We start from the raw sequence: 24,090 nt of genomic DNA on the forward strand, positions 1-24,090 counted from the left end.
AAAGACTTCGATCGCCGTCATGCCGCGACCGTCTTTCCTCCGCTGCAGCCAGGAGATATGGGGTGGGTTCGAGACATCAAGGATATGGCGTGTGTTCTTAGCCCAGCCTTCAAGCCCCACTCGTACGTCGTGGAAACACCCAACGCGGTGCTTGTGCGTAATAGGATGCATCTAGTACCCCATTCAGACCCAACGATGAGCCAGCTCAGCGAGCCAGCTCAGAGTGAAAGCCGCGAGGAGCATGAAGCGCCGACCACAGTAACAGACGCCATGGTAACAGCGACACGACAAGTCTCCAATGATCGCGGCGTGAGAGTCACCAGGTTTGGGCGTCGAGTCAAGACTCCGAGAAGACTTGACTTGTGGAGTGTTTGGTTTTTTTCTTGTGTGCATATCTCGGGGGAGAGATGTAGAGGGCACTACGAGCCATGCGCTCTCTCTATATATATGGTGTTGCCTAATAAAGGGGTGCATTCGTTCAGTCAACTAAGGCTGCGGACTACCTCACCCGCTACGCCGAAACAAAAGCCTTGCCCAAAGGCAGTGCCGCCGAGGTAGCCCGATTCTTCGTTGAGAACATCCTCCTGCGTCACGGTGCCCCAGAAGTCCTCATCACCGACAGAGGTACGGCCTTCACGGCTGAACTAACTCAAGCCATCCTGCGCTACAGCCAGACAAGCCATCGCCGGACCACCGCCTACCACCCGCAGACGAATGGCCTCACCGAGCGCCTAAATAAGACCATCGCGGACATGCTGGCAATGTACGTCGACGCCGAACACAAGACGTGGGATGCCATCCTTCCGTACGTGACCTTCGCATACAGCACGGCCATGCAAGAAACGACGCACATGGCGCCGTTCAACCTGGTCTACAGAAGGAACCCGGCAACGACACTTGACGCCATGCTACCGGACGTCACCGACGAAGAAAATCTCGACGTTGCCACCTATTTGCAGCGTGCCGAAGAAGGTCGACAGCTCGCCCGCTTGCGCATCAAGAACCCGCAGAGGACCGACAGCCGGCACTACAATCTTCGACGACGCAACGTCGAGTACCAGCCCGGCGACCGTGTTTGGGTCTGGAGTCCGATACGCCGGCGAGGACTTAGCGAGAAACTGCTACGACGCTATTTCGGACCCTACAAGATTATCCGACGGATTGGCGCACTGGACTATGCGGTCGTGCCAGACGGCATTTGGCAATCACAGCGGCGCCGCGTACGACCCGAAGTCATTCACGTGGTGCGTCTTAAGCCTTTCTACGCCCGCTGACGAACTTGAGTACTTTGTTACTTTTTTTTCTCTTTTTTACGCGTGCTTTTGTTTTCGCTTTCACATTTGTTTGTAGCATCGGGACGATGCTTTTTAAGGGGAGGGCATTGACACGTATACATGTTTATCTTTCACCGGTGGCCGCTTTCCACCGGCTAACAAATGTTAAACGTTATCGCTCGGCGCAGGACGCGCCTGTGTCGGAGGTTTCTAGAACGTTATCGATGCTTCTTTCCGTTGCCTGTTTTCACCGACGCTTATGTTATCTGATTGTGTGACCGACGCGAATTGTCTAGAACTTTCTGGAAGACACGCGGGCATCAGGGATTAATCTAGAACCTTCGATAACTCAGGTATAAAAGCCGAGGCGTTTCGCCGCTGATCAGATTTTCGACGATCGCCGACTGTGTTCGCCGCTATCGTTGTGCTTTGAGTGTACCTTGCTTTTGTGGGCACAGGTTCGCCCAATAAACAACCAGTTTCGTCGTACACAGTTTTACGACTGTTTTCTTCAGCGTCACTACTACGTGACAATACCTATGCTGCAGGATTACACCAAGCTACCGACGAGGTTCGGGTACGAACGCTTCTTGATTGCGTGGGTGTTCAAGCACGACGCGTGCTGGCATCTATCAACTTGTCAGCCGAAGAAGTTCAGTCATACAGCGTTGTTAAAAGCAAGTTCACATCGCATTTCGTGCACCTGCTAAACGAAGTTCACGAGAGTTACTGTTATCACAAGCGGACGCAGCAAGGAGACGAAAGCGTCGATGCTTTTTATTCCGCGTTGCGAAACATGGTTAAAAGATGCCACTATGGCTCAGCATCCGTCGAGGACAGGCTCGTTCGAGACCTATTTATCGTCGATTTGTTGGACAGCAGGTTATCGCAGCAACTCTGCCGCACTTCCGACTTGACGCTCGAGAAAGCGCTCCTGGGCCGGTATTTTGTAGCGATGCCTTTAATGTCATAATGCCTTTTCGCGCTTATCGCGCTTTGTCAGTGGTCAGAGCGATGGTCTTCTCGCGTTATCAACGTTGATATCGTGAGCGGGCCGTCGCTCTGACCAATGACAAAGCGCGATAAGCGCGCAAAGGCATTATTACTTTAAAGGCATCGCTACAAAATAGCGGCCCTGCATGCACGGCTGCAAGAAGATTCCGCTCGAGAAAAACGTGAACGAGAAAGCCAGTTATCTGGGCCAGTTGCCGTTGATGCAGCGAAACGCAGTCCAGTGTAGAGCGCTGCACGGACCGATTTTTGCAGCCCGGGCCCAGCCCGGGCCCGTTTTAGGGGCGAAGCTCCTTAGGGTGTGGGTCTCTCCCTCCTCTGTAGTATGTAGTAGTAGTCGTAGTAGTAGTAGTAGTCGTCGTCGTCGTCGTAGTAGGTAGCCACGTCTACTTTTATGAAAAAAAAAGAATTCCGAAAGTTGTGTCCGTAGCGCGGAATCGAACCAGGGACCCCTCGCTTCCGAACGCGCGGCGCTAGCCACTACGCCACGAAGCGCACATGGACACACGCACCACGATGACAATAAATACCCAACATTAACGAAAGACTGCGCGTTTCTAACGCGTTTGTGCTAGCGCGTTACGGCCCCTGTAAGAAGCTGGTGTAAGACGCTGTGGCCTCTCCGCCTTACCCCCGTATTCATAAACGCTCCTCGACTTGAACTTGACTTGCCATCGCCTTGGGCAGCGCGTTCGAAACGCGTTGAAGGCGGTGGCAAGTCAAGTTGAAGTCGAGGAGCGTTTATGAATACTCTCTCAGCAGTCATGTGATGGCGTCGGCAAACGCGGTGCACGTTCCGGCATGTGTAAACGGCTGCGTAAGACGCTGTGGCCTCTCCCCCTTACTAGAGAGTACTGCACGTTTCTAACGCGTTTGTGCTAGCGTCCCCTTAAGCGGGAGATGGTGCAATTATAATGAAGGGCGCTGTTATAAAATAGGAGTGACGTCACATATGGCGCGTGTCATTGGTGGAGGTCAATCTTTCGATTTAGTGCAGCGAGACTGGGCGAATTACACGGAATATTCACGGTTTACCCATGATTCCCTCCGGAGCTTCGCCCACTCATCATCATTCACCCCGTGGATATGCGGTGTTTTTTTTACATTGGGCGGCCCGCCCTAGCCCGATCAAAACTTTTATGGCGAGACCAGGGCCCGGCCCGGGCCCGGAAATAGTCTACGTTACGCACCCGGCCCGGCCCGCCACCCCTTTACCTTAGGCCCAAGCCCGGCCCGAGCCCAGCTCGAAACGGGCCCAAACCCGGCCCGAGACTGAAACATACAGGTTTTCAGAGTTGAGAGGCCCGAGAATAACTCGCTGCATGTTACATGCGCACTGCCAGAAAGCCCGAGCCCGGCCCGGGCCCGCGTCAAAAAACCCGAGCCCGGCCCGGGCCCGGGTCAAAAAGCAGACGCCGTACCCGAGCCCGGCCAGAGCCCGTGAAAAAAACAGCTCTACCCGGCCCGGCCCGGCCCACGGTCCGGGCCGGGCCCGGGCTTTCGGGTAAGCCCGAGCCCGTGCAGTGCTCTAGGCCGGTGACAGCGAGAAGGCAGCCGCGTAATCAAGCGTCGGGGTCACGAGAAACGCTCCTCACCGGCGCGCACAGATCGTGTCACTGCTGCGGACGAGAAGAGCGTGAGCGCAAATTTTGTCCTGCTAACAAAGCTGTTTGCAAGTTTTGCAGAGAGACAGGACACTTCGAAGCAGTTTGTTTAGATAAATAACGCTCCGAAATCCGACAGTTACATGCCATCGAGATGAATGCTGTCGAGACCAATGAGGCAAATGCTAAGTTTGTTTGGGTCCACGTGAATGGAGTCCCACTCAAGTTCAAGGTTGACTCAGGAGCAGAAATTACCGTCGTTCCAAGCACTTTTTCGGGAGTACCATCGCGACTCTAAATACCGGAGGGTAATCTCACTGGTCCAGGAAATTATCCTTTAAAAGTAACAGGTCAATTCACAGCTACATTGGAGAGGAAGAGCCCCACTCGTACGTCGTGGAAACACCCAACGCGGTGCTTGTGCGTAATAGGATGCATCTAGTACCCTATTCAGACCCAACGATGAGCCAGCTCAGCGAGCCAGCTCAGAGTGAAAACCGCGAGGAGCACGAAGCTCCGACCACGGTAACAGACGCCATGGTAACAGCGACACCACAAGTCTCCAATGATCGTGGTGTGAGTCACCAGGTTTGGGCGTCGAGTCAAGACGCCGAGAAGACTTGACTTCTGGAGTGTTTGGTTTTTTTCTTGTGTGCATATCTCGGGGGCGAGATGTAGAGGGCACTACGAGCCATGCGCTCTCTATATATATATGGTGTTGCTTAATAAAGGGGTGCATTCGTTCAGTCAACTAGGCTCCGAGTCACTTGGGTAGACGCGGCTAGCGTCTGTCAGCAAGCACCCAGACCCACGCCAGATGCATACCGACTCATATGTATGACGTCCATACTTGGAAAGGTATTGGAACGACTTCTCTATGGGCGATTGTACCACTTTCTGCTTGAAGGCAATCACGTCCATCGGAACCAATTCGGATTTACCCACGACAGGAATGCGGTCATGGCACTTCAGGCTCTTTGCCGTTTTATCGGCGAACACAAAACAAAGGGCACGCCGGTATCTCTGGATTATCAAGGTGCCTTTGACAGCGTATGGCACACCCTTGTATTGAAGTATTTTAGAGACAGATAATGCCCTAGCAGCTTGGTGGGACTCTCAGTTATGGGATGTGGGTACTGCCCTCGCTTCGGCGCGAGACCCCTGCTCGAGCTGCTGATGCCAAGAGCTAGGACTGCGCATACAAAGCCATTTGCGATACCTCAGACAAGCTTCAATGAATCCCCCTTTCATTGGGTGGAAGTGCTGCGTAACCTCGAAAACTGGAACTCCGAAGCCGGACGATACCCACTGCTGCGACCATGCCTGCGACACCGCCCAGGAAGATATACGTCAGCCTCCAGCGGTCATCGTTTCTTGTGTGTTGCGCCAGCGTGATCCTGCCGTCTTTAACGACACCGATGATCATGACGAGGAGGATTGGTTGTCATCGTACGAGTGCGTGAGCCGGCAGATTAAGCGGGACGACGCCACCAAGTTGCACAACGTGTTGTTTTACTTAACCGGCGTTGCGAACCTCTGGTTCCGAAACCACGAACACGATTTCACCACATGGAGTGCATTCAAGACCAGTTTTGCAGAAGTGTTCGGGCGGCCTGCTGTGCGCAAGCTTCGCGCTTAACAACGCCTACGTGGGCGCGCACAACATCACGGTGAAACGTTCACAAGCTACATCGAAGATGTAATTGACCTGTGTAAGCGGGTGAATTCGTCAATGGCAGAACAGGACAAGGTAAAACACATTATGAAAGGCATTGATGAGGACGCCTTTCAAATGTTGTTAGCGAAGGATCCGCGTACCGTGGCCGACGTTATCAATTTGTGCCAAAGTTATGACGAGCTACGTAAACAGCGCATCTTAGCTCGACGAGCACCACCCACTGAAGATTCGCTAGCAGCATAGGTTATTCGCGACAACCAGACAACTTTGCTTACGCAGACAAAAGAATTCGTATGCGAGGAGGTCCCACGACAGCTCTCCATTTTGCCGACCACGGAAAAGCCTTCTCACTCTTTGGCTCCAGCACTCCGACGATGATTCAAGAGCAAGTGACCGAAGCTCTTCGTGTCAGCCGACTCCCGTGGCCGCACTTCTGACGTTTGCTGAGGCGGCTGCACGGGCTCCTCGTCTACCGGGGCTCTCTCCTGCCGCCTTCAGCGCCTTGCCCACCACGGTCCTCTCCTCCGCCTTTGCCTCTGCAGCCGGCGGCTCACGTCTTCGGTGCACAACAGCAAGATACCAGTCCTTGGCGCACTGCTGATAACCGCCCCATATGCTACGCCTGCGGTACCCCGGGACATGTAGTGCGCTTCTGCTGCCGGCGTTTCCCGGCCTTCATGGCCACCACGCAAGCCCACAGCTATGGATTCCGACCATTTCGTATGCCAGAACAGCCGCCACCAGAAGTCTACGTTGCTGATGATGTACCAGCTCCGGAATCACAGCGCTTTCGTGTTCATCGCTCGCCTTCCCCTCGCCGCCGCTCCCTCTCACCCGCGCGTCGTCGGCCCAGTGCCATTACTTCTGAGGCGGAAAATTGATATCCGCAGTTCCTGAGGCACGAACTGCGTCGTCGTCGGAACATCGAAGTCCTCGCTTCTCCCCCGCTAACGTTATTGAAGTGTCAGTGCGTGGCATCAGATCTTTTGCGCTCGTCGATACAGGTGCTGCTGTATCCGTGATTAGTGAAAACCTTTGTCTTTCTTTAAGGAAAGTGACCATGAAGCCTTCGGTACTATCGCTTAGAACAGCCACTGCTCAACAAGTTCAGCCAGCCGCTATGTACACTGCCGGGGTGCTGATTCAAGACATTTTGTACTCTATTTAATACTTTGTGCTAGCCTGTTGCTGCGACGATGTGATTCTCGGCTGGGATTTTTTGTCGCGCCATCATGCCGTCATTGACTGTTTACGTGCTGAAGTTCAGTTCTCCGTTCTGTACGATTTGCCATCTCACGACTTGCAAGTTCATGATGTTAACAGGATCTGTGTAGCTTCAGATACTGACCTTCCTCCTCACAGTGCTGTATTTGTCCCTCTTTTATGCACATCGCTTCCCGACGCGATGGTCTTGTTCGCACCCGCTGCGTCTTCAGTCGCCGCCACCCTACATCGGTGCCTTTCGCCCTCCTCAGCGTTCACCATGGTGCTGCAGAAATACTGGTTTCTAACCCAAATTTACACACTTTGGCTTTGCGCTGTGGCGAGACTATTGACACCATTCTGACTGTGGACGCTGATGTTATTGTACATTTCCCTGTTACCGACGACCTGGCTACAGCTAACGTAACAGCACTGACGCCCCATGTGCCATCTGACCGGATCTCACCGTATGTTTTTTGTCGCTGTATTGCCGATGACCTCGACCCGACACAACGTGAGCGGCTACTTGCCCTTTTAAATGACTTTCACGCCTCTTTTGACTTGAACCAAGCGTCATTAGGTCGCACAAGTACCGTTTCTCACCACATTAATAAGGGACGTCACTCACCATTACGCCAGCGACCGTATCGCGTGTCATCCACCGAGCGTCGTGTCATTAATGAGCAAGTTGAGGACACGCTTGAACGTGGTGTTATCAGACCTTCCTGTAGTCCTTGGTCGTCTCCCGTAGTACTAGTTAAGAAAAAATCGCTCGATTCGTTTCTGTGTGGACTATCGTCGCCTCATCAAGATTACAGGAAAACATGTTTACCCTCTACCGCGCATAGATGACGCCCTGGATTATCTACATGGTGCCGAATTCTTTTCTTCTTTGGACTTGTGATCGGGCTATTGGCAAGTCCAGATTGGTGAGTCCGACCGCTCGAAGACAGCTTTCATTACGCCTGATGGCCTGTATGAATTTACGGTGATGCCATTCGGCCTATGCAATGCGCCTGCAACATTCGAAAGAATGATGGACAATCTTTTGCGAGACCGCAAATGGAAGACGCGTTTATATTACTTAGACGACGTGGTAGTTTTCTCCCCTCATTTCACCACTCACCTCACTCGTCTACGCGAAGTTCTTACTTGCCTTGCCACCACCGGCCTTCAACTTAACTTGAAAAAGTGCCGCTTTGGAGCCCGCCAGCTGACCATATTTGGTCACGTGGTTTCCAAAGGCGGCGTCCTTCCCCACCCTGCCAATCTTCATGCTGTCGCAGAATTTCCGCGGCCGACTACAGTGAAAGAGCTCCGAAGTTTTGTCGGTCTCTGCTCTTATTTTCATCGCTTTGTGCTCTATTTTGTCTGCATCGTCGCACCCCTGACGAAGCTCCTGGCTGGGCCTGGTGACCTTCGTGATTGGACTCCGGCATGTGATCAAGCCTTCATCACTCTGCGTCGTTTGCTCACCTCACCGCCCATTCTCCGTCACTACGACCCGAGTGCTCCGACCGAAGTTCACACGGACGCAAGCGGCGTTGGTCTTGGAGCCGTCCTTGCGCAACACAAGCCTGGCTTCCCGGAATATGTGGCTACCTACGTGAGTCGTGCCCTCACAAAGGCAGAAACCAATTATTCTGTGACAGAAAAAGAGTATTTGGCTATAGTTTGGGCATAAGCAAACTTCGCCCTTACTTGTATGGTCATCCCTTCGACGTTGTGACAGACCACCACGCGCTGTGCTGGCTTGCGTCACTGAAAGACCCATCGTGGCGTCCTGTACGTTGGGCTCTTCGACTCCAGGAATTTGACATTCGCGTCATCTATCACTCCGGGCGTCAACATTCTGACGCGCATGCGCTCTCCCGGTCACCCATGTGATCCGACGACACGCGAGCCTCATCCAGGGAGTGCCCGGTTGCTGCGCTTACTGTTTCCGACATACATTTTGAACAGAGAAAAGATCCGTGGATTGCGTGTCTCATTGACATTCTCACTACTTCTTCAACGGCTACATGCCCTCCAGCCCTTCGTCGCCAAGCCACACATTTCGCGCTACGGAACGCCATCTTGTACCGCCGAAACTATCAGCCCGACGGTTTCAAATGGCTGCTCGTCATCCCTCGCCACTTGCGTTCCGACATATGCACGTATTTCCACGCCGACCCACAACAAGCTCATGCTGGCGTCCTGAAAACGTACGAGCGGCTCCGCCAGCGGTACTACTGGCGCGGCAGGTATTCTTATGTGCGCAAATACATTCGGTCATGTGCAGCCTGTCAGCGACGCAAGACAACTCCTCATATGACAGGCCCACTGCAACCTTTACCGTTTCCTGCACGTCCTTTTGACCGAGTTGGGATCGACCTTTATGGGCCCCTTCCATGCACCGCTAACGGAAATCGTTGGATAATTGTCACAGTAGACCATCTAATGAGATACGCCGAAACTGCTGCACTTGCTTCGGCTGCTGCTATCGATGTCGCAGCCTTCATCTCACGGCATTTCATCTTACGCCACGGCGCACCGCGAGAGCTGCTCAGCGACCGACGCCGTGTGTTCTTGTCGGACGTTAATAATGAGCTACTGGCAGCGTGCCGCACTATTCACCGTACAAGACGTGGTACAGGCCAGAGTAAGGCGAAATCAACTTTTCTCAAAGGCCAACACGCCATGACGATGTCGAAAGAAGGACCATATAACCAGGGCTGAAGTGCGAATTGTGGTGGCGGGCATCATAGAAGGGTCGTTGCTTTTCCTGCGAAGCGGTAAGGCGCAGGCGTGCAATCGGGTGGGCCTCGACAGCACAGAAGATCACGTCACGGGCGAATTCTGACGACGAGTCAAGAGCGGCTGCAAGCAGTGTGTCAAATAGCATCGTGGGATTTCTTTCGTACAAGAGATAAAACGGAGAAAAAAATGTGGTTGATCCCTCTTATATAGGAATCGGTATAGAACACGAAAGTGAAACGTGTCTTCACAGAAGTAGTGTAATGTTTATTGCACATTGATATATAATGTCTATTGGTGTTTTGTGGCTAAAGCGCCCTTAGGCGTTGATGCACCCACGCTGACGCCTGGTGGCACGTCTCCTCCATCACGACTACCAACGTCGATGACCATGAGCAACCGTCGTGCATATGGAAGCTGCACTACGCTGCACACGCTAGCACAACGCGAAAGACGAAGCACGTAACTGACACACTAATACAACGCGCAAGACAAAGCACGTAACTGAATCGTCACCGAGTCAAATCAGCGCGTACAGCGCGTCGTAATTGCAGCCTCCGCGATGAACTTCAGAAACATTTTCAGAGCTAATTTCGGAGGCCACGCTCCGCTGTGCTGAGTACGGTGAACGCCACCTAGGTGGCGTTGGTAGTGCTTCTTGATGCCAGCGTCCCTTCGAATGCTGGCATCGAGGCGTCGTAGTGCTGAGACCACCGAAGCGTTCACTGTCGGTGCGCGTTAGTGTCATAATGCAGTACTTCTCTTTTCTGCTCGTAGGCGACGGCACCGCCCCGAGCAAGAGCGCGGGTACACGGAGGAGTGTTAGATATATAAGGCGCGTCTGTGTAGCTCTCTGCAAATGCGTTTGTGGCGCAATGGGTTAAACGCTCGGCGATCTATCGTCGCGGACCGAGAGGTCGTGGGTTCGATTTCCAAATTTTGCATGTTTGTGGAACTTTTTCTTGTGGTTTCTTTCTTTGTATTATGTTCGTGTACATTGTAAGAACGTCATTCCGTATTTCCGTATTACGTATTTCCGTGACGGAAATACGTCAGTGAAGTCTTGGTGGACCCCGGCATAAAACACTTTCGTGTTAAAACCCGCAGAGTCATGTCGAGAGAAATGTTACGAAGGGCAGCGTGGCGTCCCAGTCATGATGGTCGGCGGAAACATACATAGCAAGCATGCCTATGATAGTTCTGTTAAGACGCTTTGTGAGGCCGTTGGTCTGAGGGTGGTACGCCGCTGCAACTTGTGTTTTGTAGCACAAGAGTGCAAGAGGTCCTGGACAACCTTCGATATGAAATAGCCGCCTCGGTTAGTGAGGAGTTGTCGAGGACCGGTGTGGTGAAGTAAAACGTCTTCGAGCAGGAAGTCAGCAACGCCGGTTGCACAGCTGGTTGGAAGCGCCCTAGTGATCGCGTACCGGGTGGTGTAGTGGGTAGCGACTGCTATCACTTATTTCCGCAGACAGCTGAGCATTGCTTGGTAACTATATATATATATATATATATATATATATATTATATATATATGAGCGAGGAGGAAGGGAACTGAGAGGCCGGATGTTTATAATGATATCATAAGACGCCAACAAGCAAAGCCATCAAGGACAACATAGGGGAAATTACTTGTACTTACCAATTGCATTAAAGAAATGAGAAGTTACTGGAAATGAAAATGGACGAAAATGAATTTTTCATCTATTTTCATGACACGGCTTCCTTTAGATGGTCCGCCCCCAATTTTTGAAGTTGGCCCAACCCGAAATTTCAGTTGGCCCATGGCGAAAATTTAATTTGGCCCACCCTCGAATTTAAGGTGACCCACCCCCAAATTTAAGTTGACCCAGACCCAAATGTCAATTTCACTCATCCCCAAATTTCAAGTTGGCCCACCTCTAAATTTCAACTTGGCCTACCCCCAAATTACAGTTGTCCTACCCAAAAACTTCAATTAGCCCCAGCCCTAAATTTAGGTTATCCCACCCCCAAATTTTAGAACGGCCCAGCCTCAAATTTTAAGTTGGGTCACCTCTAAATATTAAGGGCCCCCAAAATTTCAGTTCACCCACCCCAAAATTTCAAGTGCGCTACCCCCAAATATCAATTGACCCAATCATAATTTTCAGTTGGCCCACCCTGAAATCTGAAGTCGGCATACCACCAAATTTCAGTTGGCCCACCCCTCAGTATTAAGTTGTCCAACCCCCAAATATCAGTTGGCCCACCCATATATAGGCTACCCCAAGCATATTCCATGCAGCCCTATGTATCTGAATTGGTACGCACACCTCCGCTCATATGGGTATTCTCGCTGATGTGGCTCTTCTTGTCGATTGTGCTGCTGGAGCCAATAAATTATTTGTTTCATTTCCTTATCCCTTATGAAGCTAAAAATCATCTACATAGGGAGAGAAACGCGCGCCGCGTCGAGTCAACACCGGCTCGCATCGGGCTCCGCAGTTTCACTAGTCTTCGATGGTATTTTCGCAAGAAAACGCCCGGAAGCGCTCTCACCAGTTGCCTAACGTTCTAAGGAACGTACGGACACCAACCGAGTGGAAATCCAATCAACAGGGATCCCAGGAGGATTCTTGGAAGTTTCGTCGCCACCGGTGAGCCGCGAACCCTAACCGGTAGCGGCAGACGCTCGTCTCGCCGGCGGGGTTTCCCGCGTCGGCCCTTGGCTTAACCATGGTGAACGAAGCAATTACGATCGTCGAGCCCCTCCATGCAACCTCCGGAGGACCCGAAGAAGAGCTCATGGACCAAACAAGCGAACCGGTGAGACAACAAACTCTATACCATAACACCGTGAGAGAAGATATTAACTGGCAATCAGTCCGAACGCAAAAGCAACACAAGCAAGAAGCCTTGGAGAGGCGACGCGGTAGCGTAAAGCCCCAAGACCCTGCAACCCCCCCTAAGAACTCTTTAACAACGCGGAGAGTCCCCAGACCTCCACCTCTCCTGAAAAATGACTACAAGATAATCATTCGTCCAAATCAAGGACTACCATTAAGAAACGTGCTCACTCATACACTCGCACGAGCAATCATCGAGGCGTGCCAGAACGAGTTCACGGATGACAAATTTATCCTGAGAATCAACCCGGGATCCAACATAGCCATCCTATCGACCCAGTATGAAGAGGTCGCCGAAAGAGCACGACACATCCACACCTTAACACTTAGCGGCCGAAGTCTCGCAGTGCGCGCATACACCGCACACGGAGAAGGCACCCTCAGGGGAGTGATACATGGAATACCCTTGCACACAACCACCGAAACCCTCATGGCCCACCTCAGAGTGAGAACACAAGGGGTAGAAATCCTTACAGCCAGGATGATCGGCGCCACCCAAAGTGCAGCGCTGACCTTCATTGGGCCCCTTCTACCACGATTTGTGTACTACTACGGAGGTGAACTCCGCTGCTACCCATTTAGACCGACGCTCCAGGTCTGCAAGATCTGCAGAGAAAAGGGCCACCGTACCGACGTGTGCCCAAACCCGGACAGACCCATCTGTAGACTGTGCGGACTGCTTGACCCAACCGACGGACACAAGTGCGAGATAAACTGCGCCTCGTACGGGGAGGCTCACCCTACCGGCGACCACTCGTGCAAGCAGCGACTCAAACCAGTTCGACTCAGACCCGCACCATCGTCGGCCTCGATGAAGCCGAAAGCCCCACGATGGTTCGCCTCGGAAGACGAAGAAGATACCTACAGGGCGGACACTCGCGGCCGGCCGGACAATACCGAGCATCGATCCCGCTCTCGGTCACCGAGCCGCGAGCACCAGGCACCACCGACACCCAAAAGGAACCCATCGCCACCAGCCAAGAAGCAGAAGCCATCACACGAGGTAAGGTGGGCGGAAGTCGTGTCTCCCAAGCAACGAAACATATCCACACCGATCACACAAAATCCGGAATACGAGAGAGTCATTGAGGAAAATAGGCAGCAAAAACAGCGTCTAACCAACTACGAGCTCAAAATCGAAACTTTGATGAAACGAGTAGCTATGCTCGAATCGGCACAGGCTGGGATTCGCGAACAATTGCCACAATCGCAATTGCCGCAGCTAAGCACTCTCACCGCGCATACACCACTGCAAGCACAAATTTCCCCCACCTCTCAAGCATCAACACCAAAGCAGCCCCAGGCGCCCACGCCGTCAGACAGCAACCTGGTAACCCAGCACCAATTACAACAAGTACTACAACAATCACAAGAACAAATAGTACAACAGATACAGCAACAATTTCAGAAGTTGTTTGCTGAATTCCAAGAATTAAAGAAATATATTAACGAGTCCCTAACCAAGGAACCCAAACGTAAACGGAAAAACAGTAAAATACGCTCTCAAACAGAGGATGCTGAACGCATGCTGAACTCCGACACAGACAGCACAATAGCGTCTAAGTCCCATCATGGCCCGTAAAACCCAAATGGAAGGTGAAAGTATCACGATCTGGTCCTGGAACTGCAGGAGCATTAAAAGCAAACTGGCATCTCTCTCGCTATACGTAAAGGTGGCTCTAGTCCCCCCTGACATTATCTGCCTGCAAGAGGCGGGAGAGCAACCAAAACCAATTACGGGATATAAAGTACACTACGACCCCAATCACTCTAGGGTGGCCACGCCCGTTCGCAAAGATTTGGCAACAACCCTAACAGTACTTCCCGGTGAGGAAATCCCACATCTCATCATCACAATATGGGCCGTAAAGAAGGGGAGGCCAAAACAGGTCATATGCAACGTATACAGTCCCCCCCTCGACAAGAAGGCTGACTTCGCGTCCCTATTCCGGCACCTACAGGGAATGCTGGAGCATCGCGATCGCCTATTCATAACCGGAGATTTCAATGCAAAGCACAACACGTGGGGCTACCCAAAAGCAGACGCCAAGGGCACTAAGCTCCTTGAAACCATAGAACGCCACGGCTACACACTAATTACTCTACCAGGTACGCCTACAAGAATAGGAAACAGCGCGAGCAGGGACACTACCCCTGATCTCACCATAACCAACAATACCGTAGGAACAACCTGGAGGGTCCTAAACGACTCGCTGGGTAGCGATCACTACATTATCGAAATCACCAGCGCCTCGGCCAAACTACGCCGACCCCTAGGGAAGGCCAAAATTATAAACTGGCCTAAGTTCAGGGAGAGGCAACAGTCCGACTTAGATATAAATCCACCCTTACCAGAATACCAAGGCCGCGATGCCACGATCAAGGAGTGGGCCCTGCGCATCAAAGAATTATATGACGCCAACACCAAAGTCTACCAAACCGATACCGACACACCAGCAATCGACAACCATCTAATACACTTATGGGAAGCATGCAGAGGTCTCACCAAAAGATGGCGCAAACAGAAACTAAACCGGAAACTTAGACTTCGGATTGCAAACATCACTATGAAGGCCAGCAAGTATGCTCTGAAGGTAGAAAGGGACAATTGGCGCACGTTCTGTGATTCGCTTAAATGCACGCTCAGCACCAAAAAGACGTGGAACATACTCCGCAGCATCCTCGATCCTTCAAGTACAAAAACAGAAACAAACACAACCATACAAAAACTTGTTGGCGAATATCCGGGAACCCAGGACCAACTTATACAGGCACTCCAGGAAAGATACACGGGAATCCGGACCGGGCATCCGAAGCCATACCCTCATTATAAGGGACCTCCGAACGAGAGGCTCGATGCACCCATCACGTATGCAGAGGTATACGCGGCAGCACAGAGCTTCAAGAAGAACACGGCACCGGGCCCCGACGGGATCACCAACGCCATCTTGAGGAACCTAAGCGATGAAACCCTCCGAGCCTTTACACAGCAGCTGAACGAAGAAATATGGACACAGGGGGGAACATTACCCGAGGAATGGACTACCGCTCAGATAGTCCTTATACCCAAACCGGGCAAACCACGCAGGCTCGATCAACTACGACCGATCTCGCTAACGTCCTGCCTGGGCAAAATCTTTGAACGAATCGTACTCACTCGAATTGAACAACACATGGAGGAACATGAACTACACCCAAATTCAATGTATGGATTCCGGAAAGGAATGTCAGCACAGGACGTCTTCCTCCTCCTGAAAGAAGAAGTACTCAACCCACAACCGGGCAGCAACAACAACATACTCCTATCCCTCGACGTCGAAAAAGCTTTTGATAACAGCCCACGAGACCATCCTAGATGGTCTTGCCGCCATTGGATGCGGGGAGCGAGTATATCAGCATACCGTCGCCTTTCTCAGTCACCGCAAAGCCCGCATCGGCATAGAAGGCATAAAATCCGACATGTATGATCTACCACAGAAGGGTACTCCGCAAGGATCTATAATATCTCCTTTCCTTTTCAACATCGGGCTTAGGAAACTTGCACTACAACTTGAAAACATCCCAGAACTCGGATGTGCCTTCTATGCCGACGATATCACCCTATGGGCCACCAAGGGCTCATATGGTGACAGAGAGAACACTTTACTTACTGCTATCGAACACATCGAATCATATCTAACAGCAGCAGGAATGAGATGTGGCCCACAGAAGTCGGAGTACCTACAAATCCGGCCCAAGCAAGCTAAGAAACATCGAGCACCGGCGATACATCTCGAGATTGCAGGGCAACCGATAAAGCGAGTCCCGACAACACGCTTACTGGGTATGCACATCCAGGAAAACAATGGCATAATTGAAGCCTCAGACAAATTAAATCACGTAGTAAGAAGCATCGCATAACTCATCGCCAGGGTAGCGCGCAGCAAAAATGGCTTCACAGAGGACGAAACCATGAGATTGGTACAAGCCCTTGTAATCAGCCGTGTCACGTACGCACTCCCGTATCAAGTTAAGCGCAAGACTGAGACCGAGCGTATGGACACTCTTATAAGAACGGCGTACAAGACGGCTTTACAGCTACCGTCAGGCACAAGCACAAAGAAATTACTAGCGCTAGGGGTATACAACACCTTCGAGGAGCTGGCAAACGCCGCACTCATAGCGCAGAGGGAGCGCCTCAACAAGACGAAACAGGGAAGGCACCTTCTTCAACGCCTAGGGTACCCGCTAACACCCCAGTACTGCGAAGAAAAAACACAACTCCTCCCTAACCAAATTAGAGAAAACATTATAGTAGACCCTATCCCCAAGAACATGCACCCAATTCACAATGAAGGCAGGAGAGCAGCGCGTGCCCGCATGTTGCACAAACGCTGTTTCAGAGACCCAGATGTATGCTACACGGACGCTAGCCCGTATCCCTCGTCGCCACGACGCGAGACGAAATACACGATCACCGCTGTAAATCAGGGGAACCTCGTTGCCTCTGCCTCCATCCGCGCCACATGCAGAGCAGCAGCAGAAGCAGCAGCGATCGCTCTCGCAATTCGTGACGCCGAGAGCAAGCAAAGAAACGCTCGCGTCTTTACGGACTCACAAGCAGCGTGTCGTTTATACCTGAATGGAACACTCCCTATACAAGCCATTCGAATCCTGGGCCGCTCACTAGAGGGGATTCACGGGATCGTCTGGTGCCCCGGGCACGAAGGCCTGCGGGGCAACGAAGAGGCGGACTGCGCAGCTCGAGGTCTCACTAGCCGAGCGGCAGACCACACCGTCCTTCAGCCCCCGACAGACCGAGTAGCGACCCATGAGTTAACCACGAGTCAACAAATACTGGAGGACCAATGTCTTGCAAGAAGACAATACGCTCCCCCGCACAAAGCTCTCAATAGACTCCAGGCTAGGGACTGGCGCCGCCTGCAAACAAACACATACCCACACTTGTCCCGACTACACGCCATCTCCCCAGACAGATATACGTCGCGAAAATGTCCCTGGTGTAGCACACACACATCGACACTCGCACACATAACACACCAATGCACAGACAGACCGGACGAGGCAATCTCGCCACGAGTCACATCACACACGCTCACTACGTGGTCTTGGGAGGCAAGACTCTCCGAACTGGACCTGGGAAGCCAACTGGCGACCCTCGACCAGGCCCGGCGAGCCGCGATTGCCAGTGGAGCCCTGTCAGAGGGAACCACCCAGGAATAAACCGCGCATAGCTTACTGTATTAATAAAGTTTCTCCTCCTCTAGATATGCACTATTATAAGGAATACGCGCATTTGTAAACTATGCATTTTCGTGGCGATACAAGGCTTCGTACCTCGGCGAGGGTGATACGTGCCGAAGGAAGAGGAAGCAAACATGGAGAAGAAATAAGGAGAGGACAACAAAAAATGATGTTTCGAGGTCCCGAGGGGCCCCCTTGCAGTATTGCCGCAGCTACTGATTTATGATTATGTTTACTGATTTTTCAGCTTTTTAATCATTCATAGATAGAGATGGTCGATAAATTTTTTTATTCGATTAACGAATAATCATTCATCAATTTATTCTTTAATCAATTAATCGGTTTCGATGCAGAGTTTCGTATCCGTTAATTGATTAATCAAAAGTTTTGGCGGGCGCATTTAAAAAGACTGAAATATTCTTATCTACATTTGTAGGATCCTAGTTTATTGTTTGATAGGTGGAATTGTATGAACCTTTCATAAAAGAATAATCTTTAACTTGTTAGAATAAATATAGTTGGTACTAGTGGTTTTTGAAACGATAAACAATATATGGCAATTATATGACAATAGAACTTATATCATAATTAAATAAGAAAAATGGCAGAAGCGACAGGTGAAGGCCCACTGAAATATGCAATCAATTGCAATATGCACACGGGAAAAGAAAATCAGTGGTTTATAATTTTAAACCACATGCTGCTTTCTACAGAGCAATGGAATGTCAATTGGCTGGGATGTTGGATGAAACCGACACCTTCTTTGAATGGCCACACAACCAGCATGCTATGATGGTATAGATATGCTAGAATCGACATGAACTCCATCGTTATATCAAATACATGCTCCGAACCGGCGTGCATGCTGTGCCACATCTTTCGTCGAATGAGTGGCACGACGATCATCAAGTGGTTGCTTTAGTATGACTTTAATTGCGAGGGCATTTTAAGCATCCGGCTTGGGGCAGTGTGGTGGCCTGTGTGGTGTAGGGGAAGATAGGGGAAGCACTAGGCTCAGCATCTCTCGGAACTCAGAAAAACAGCCGACAGTTGCTCTACCACCGCTGTACTGTCACTGCTTATGCGCCGCCATTCCAGTACGATTTGAAAATTTTAGCACTGCTCCTGGGAAACTCTCGAAAGGGATTATTCGAACAGGGCTAATCTATTAGGTCGAATAAATGAAAGGTGGACGTCGGTCAATATTATTCGTTTTACGGGATACATTTATTCGATTAATCGATTATTCATATTCTACAAAGACCACATACAATATGTGGTCTTTGTGGAAAAAACATTAGTTGCAAGTCTGCGCCTGTCCTTGTTCCATGCTGTCTCTGTGGTCCGTTGGTTCACGCAGTTAAACGATCTTCGCTAATATGTACTTATATGTGGTCTTTGTGGAATAAACATTAGTTGGGCAAGTCTGTGCCCGTCCTTGTTCCATGCTGTCTCTGTAGTCTATTTGTTCACGCAGTTAAACGATGTTCTCTAGTAGTAAGCATGCAGATAAACATTTTTTTCTGACGATGATAGCTGCGACGTGCCTGTCGATGGCATAGCCTGTCATGATAACTGTACTGTCCATGCATAGCACCTTTTGTAATGTAGGAAGGCAACTCTGGTAGAGAGCAGGGGAGCTTCCAAGATGGCTGCGATGTAGCACAAATAAACCCGTGTGTGTTCCCGACACAATCTGTCGTAATCAGTCTTATTACTCCAACTACGACACGTTACAATGGCGACGAGGATGCGTCTGAACTACGTGAAGGCTGTCAAGCAACTATTTTGAACGGAAGGAAGATATCAGAACACATCGACCGAACTTCTACTTTGCGGTATGGCGCACAGCATGCTTCCCTCGTTTCCTTTCTTCGACGCGCGTGCCACTGACGCCAACAACGTCGGAACCGAATGGTTGAAGTGGGTGAAACGCTTCGAAAACTTCATCATAGCCTGCGGCATCACAGCCGACGCCCGGAAGGCGGCCCTACTACTACACTACGTTGGTGAAGAAGTTTATGACATTTACTGTTCGCTACCTGATCCTCCCGCCGCCGCAACTGCGTCTACCCTTTCAAGCACCGGTGGCTCCAGCAACGCAACGCCTCTCTACACCGCAGCACGCAGGAAGCTCGATGGCTATTTCGCACCCCGAGTGAACACTACCTTCGAGATTTACCGCTTCCGTCAAGCCAAGCAAATGGAAAACGAATCACTCGAAGCGTTCTACGCCAGACTACGACAGCTCGTTAAGCACTGTGCTTTCGCCGATGCCGACACCGAAATCAAGAATCAAATCCTACTGTCTACAGTGTCAACACGTCTACGCCGGTATGCCATGCAGCATGACCTCGACTTGCAAGGAATTCTCAAACAAGGCAGGTTGTTTGAAGAGGTCGAGCACAACATCTCCGTGATCGAGCAAGAACGTCAGCAGTATAAAGAAAACTCAGCGTCAGCGTCTACAGTTGCAGTGAACTCCAAGCGCACCTAGCGACCTCATCAGCCGAAGTATCACGGGAAAGCGCCGTCACGGCCTCGCGAGCCTCCGCGTCATCAAAGGACAGACGCAACATGCTACAACTGCGGAAAAATATGGCCTCATTGTCAGGGACGCTCCAGCTGCCCCGCTCTTGGCAAACAGTGTAATGCTTGTCACAAAACTGGACACCTTGCTAGTGTGTGTCGTTCAACAAGTAAAACCGTGCACGCAGTCGTGCGGGAAAGCAGCCCTGACACTGATGAACACGTTTTCATGACTTCCTCTCACTGTTACGCAATCGCGGCCTCTCCCCAGGTGGATCTCAAACTCGATGGTGAGACCGTCCGTTTTACCGTTGACACTGGCGCTACCGTGTCTGTCATTGGTTCGAATAGCTTAAAAAGCGTTTGAGCATGGAAACGCTGTCCAAGACGTCCAAGAAAGTATTTGATTATGGCGCAAATTCTCCTTTACCGCTACTCGAGAAGTTAGACGTTCTCATCAGCTACAAGGAGAGCAGCAGCCATGAAACTCTCTATGTTGTGTCTGGAGACTGTACCCCACTACTTAGTTTCTCTGCAGCTTCCCGTCTAGGACTAGTCCAGATCACGTACAGTGTGGGAGAGATGCCAAACAGACTGGATCCGATAATGGCCTACCCAGGCCTTTTCAAGGGAGTGGGCTGTCTAAACGACTTGCAAGTACACCTCCATGTTGACCCCCTTGTTCACCCAGTAGCGCAACCTCACAGACATATCCCCTTCTCCATGCGAAAACCACTGGAAGAAGAGCTTGAAAGGCTACAGTCCCTCGGCATAATTGAAAAGACTGAAGGACCAACCCCCTGGGTATCTCCAATCATGGCAGTACCGAAACTACATGACCCCGAGCATATTCGAATGTGTGTCGACATGCGCAGCGCTAACCAAGCTATCCAGCGTGAGAGACATGTCACACCGACAGCGGACGACATCCTTGTTGCTTTGAATGGATCCATATTATTCTCTAAACTCGATCTGAAAGATGGATACCACCAATTAGAACTTGATGCATCATCCCATGTGTGATCACCACATTCTCTACACATGCTGGACTCTTCCGATACAAGAGACTCAACTTCGGAATCAACTAAGCAGCCGAAGTGTTCCAGGACACCATCCGTCAGGTTCTAACCAACATCCCCAACGTGCTCAACGTAAGCGATGACATATTGGTGTTTGGAAAGACTGAGAAAGAGCATGATGAAGCTTTGAAGGCGACACTGGAATGCCTACTTGCAAGTGGCCTCACATTGAACGTCAAGAAATGCAAATTACACCAAGCAGGAACTTACCTTTTTCGGGCATGTGGTCTCAAGCAAAGGTGTGCAACCAGACCCCACTAAGGTGTCTGCAGTAATCGGTGCCTCACCACCCACCAGTGCCAGTGAAGTGAAATCTCTCCTTTATCTTGTTAACTACTGTGGTCGGTTCATACCGAACCTGGCCCACCTCACCCAACCACTCAGGAAACTCACAGCCAAAGGAGAGCACTGGTGTTGGACAGAGATACAGCAAGATGCCTTGTACGAACTGAAGAGACAGATTTCCGAGGCCACAGCTCTTGCCTACTTCGACCCAGGAACGGACATCACATTCATTGTAGATGCTGCTCCTCATGGCCTAGGTGCCATTCTCACGCAGACATCCGGAAGCGAAACCAGGGTGGTAGCATATAGGAGTCATGCCCTTTCTCCTGTGAAGGCACGCTACTCTCAAATTGAAAGGGAAATGCTGGCTGTAGTGTGGGGAATTGAGCACTTTCACATCTACCTGTATGGGACAGCATTCCACCTACTGACGGACCACAAGCCATTGGTCAGTATTCTCAGCAACCCTCGCTCCCTGCCTTCAGCACGGCTAGAGCGTTTGGCACTTCGAATTCAACAATACACCTTTGAAGTGGAACACACTAGTGGTCCAAGCAACCCATCTCACTACTTGTCCCACCACCCAGTAAACTCCACGGAACCGTTTCGGCGCATGGAGTCTGTCACTGAACAGTATGTGAACTTCATCGTGTCTCACAGCCTACCTCGTGCCATGACCATAAAGGAGGTAACCGAAGCGACGTTAGCTGACCTGGTGATCAACTCGCTCAAGCAAGCCCTAAAGCAACCCCAGAAAGGCAAACATTGGAAGAGCACAACTCTACAGCCTTTCTCTCGCGTTGCGACAGAACTGTGAGTCTCCAAAGGAGGCTCTGTGCTAAGAGGCACGCGGATAGTACTGCCAGCACAACTTCACACAAAAGCGGTGTACCTTGCACATCGAGGCCACCAAGGCATTGTCAAGACAAAACAGCTGTTGCGTGAGAAGTTGTGGTTCCCAGGGATAGACTCTCTAGTGGACCAGACAGCTAAGAGCTGCCTGGCATGCCAAGCTAACACACCGGTACACCATCGAGACCCTTTGCCAATTCAGGAGCTTCCTCAAGGCCCGTGGACAGGAATTGTCGTTAGAATTTTGCTGGCCCTTTCCCTGATGGCAAGTATGCCATGGTAGTTGTGGATGATTTCTCCAAGTACCCAGTCGCTAGCATCTTACACACTCTTGCAGCACCTCTAGTCATCAAGCAACTGCGTACTATATTCACTCGTTCGGCTGTCCAGAAATTGCAATGTCAGACAATGACCCACCCTTTCAGAGCGAGGGTTTTGCAGAGTTCGCTAGCGAGCTCGGATTCAAACATCACCGCATCACTCCACAGTGGCCAGAGGCTAACGGGGAAGCCGAACGATTCATGCGGACCCTAACGAAGTCAACACTCGCAAGTCGTGTCAGCCATTTGGAGTGGACCAATGAGCTTCAGTCGTTCCTGCTGGCTTACAGGTCCACACTCCATGGTTCCACAGGAAAGTCTCCGTATGAACTTCTATTTGGGAGACCCACGAAGAATCTTCCACCGACAATTGCTACTGATACTCAGAACTCAGCTCCCTCTGAGGCGAGACAGAATGACACCCAAAGAAAAGCATACATCAAGCAGTACGTCGACTCTCATAGACACACCAGTCACAACCAGCTGCATGTTGGACAACAAGTCCTCTGCAAACAAGACAGGTCAAACAAGTTCTCGTCTTACTATGACCCCCATCCATACACAATCACCAAAGTCACTGGCTCCAAAATCACAGCGTCCAGAGATGGAGTGTCGATTTGTCGCAACTCGAGCTTCTTCAAAGATGCGAGCACAGTTCAAATGGAACGACACCAGGACCAGACCGACATACCAGATGTGGACGATGCAGCTGTGCCAAGTAACAGTGACCTTCCAAGCCACAGCACAGCTACTCCGAGTGAAGCTCAACCAGCAACTCCCAAGAGCGCCTCACAGAGGTATCCCCAACGAACCAGGCAACGACGTGAGCGCCTGAAAGACTATGTGTGAACAAAAGTGCATTTATCTTTTTCTACTATGTGTTTGAACAAAACTGAATTTTCCTTCCCTGAGGGGATGATGTAGTGTCCATGCATAGCACCTTTTGTAATGTAGGAAGGCAACCCTGGTAGAGAGCAGGGGAGCTTCCAAGATGGCTGCGATGTAGGACAAATCAACCCGTGTGCGTTTCCGACACAATCTGTCGTGATCAGTCTTATTACTGCAACTACGACACGTTACAATAACCAGGTTCGTTCGGCGCAACGAGAACTTCTCAGGGCTCAACAGGAGCGTTGGGAGGGTCCTGTCAAGTTGCTCCAAGAGGCTCTTCAGAACAAAAAAACGCGTTGCAATGCCGTATGCGCGTGGTGTAAAGAGGCGCTGGCCTGAAGTTTAGTAGGTATGACTTATATAAAGCTCATGTGTTTAGAGAAAGTTTCGCGGTCACCTAGTGCGTGTAAAGGGCCCCATGTATGGTGAATTTTATCCAGGCGTGATTTACGAGATCCCTAGCAAAGACTGTAAGGCAACCTAGATCGGCGAATCTAACAACTTTCAGAAACAAAGA

General features: G+C 50.9%; 2 protein-coding genes across 2 annotated transcripts; both read left to right on the forward strand.

Annotated features, from left to right (window-relative positions):
• The first annotated feature begins 19,457 nt into the window (after positions 1-19,457).
• LOC125946562 (uncharacterized) lies at positions 19,458-20,166 on the forward strand. Its single transcript, XM_049670057.1, has one exon. The coding sequence runs from the start codon at positions 19,458-19,460 to the stop codon at positions 20,112-20,114; it is 657 nt and encodes a 218-aa protein (XP_049526014.1). The 3' UTR covers positions 20,115-20,166.
• Positions 20,167-20,515: 349 nt separating this feature from the next.
• On the forward strand, positions 20,516-23,531 carry LOC125947201 (uncharacterized). Its single transcript, XM_049671600.1, has 3 exons — positions 20,516-20,657; positions 21,465-22,198; positions 22,788-23,531. Exons 1-3 carry the CDS (start codon positions 20,516-20,518, stop codon positions 23,529-23,531), a joined length of 1,620 nt encoding a protein of 539 aa, XP_049527557.1.
• The last annotated feature ends 559 nt before the right edge of the window (positions 23,532-24,090 follow it).

The sequence above is a fragment of the Dermacentor silvarum genome, chromosome 7 (genome assembly GCF_013339745.2).
Source record: "Dermacentor silvarum isolate Dsil-2018 chromosome 7, BIME_Dsil_1.4, whole genome shotgun sequence".
Taxonomy (NCBI): domain Eukaryota; kingdom Metazoa; phylum Arthropoda; class Arachnida; order Ixodida; family Ixodidae; genus Dermacentor; species Dermacentor silvarum.

Bases quoted from the DNA above. Each gene is read 5' to 3' on its own strand.
- LOC125946562 (XM_049670057.1), top strand. From the start codon at position 19,458: ATGGCGCACAGCATGCTTCCCTCGTTTCCTTTCTTCGACGCGCGTGCC.
- LOC125947201 (XM_049671600.1), top strand. From the start codon at position 20,516: ATGGAAACGCTGTCCAAGACGTCCAAGAAAGTATTTGATTATGGCGCA. The intron at 20,658-21,464 runs GTACCCCACTAC...TCTCAAGCAAAG, and splicing joins CTATGTTGTGTCTGGAGACT to GTGTGCAACCAGACCCCACT. The intron at 22,199-22,787 runs GTAACCGAAGCG...CCACCCTTTCAG, and splicing joins GTGCCATGACCATAAAGGAG to AGCGAGGGTTTTGCAGAGTT.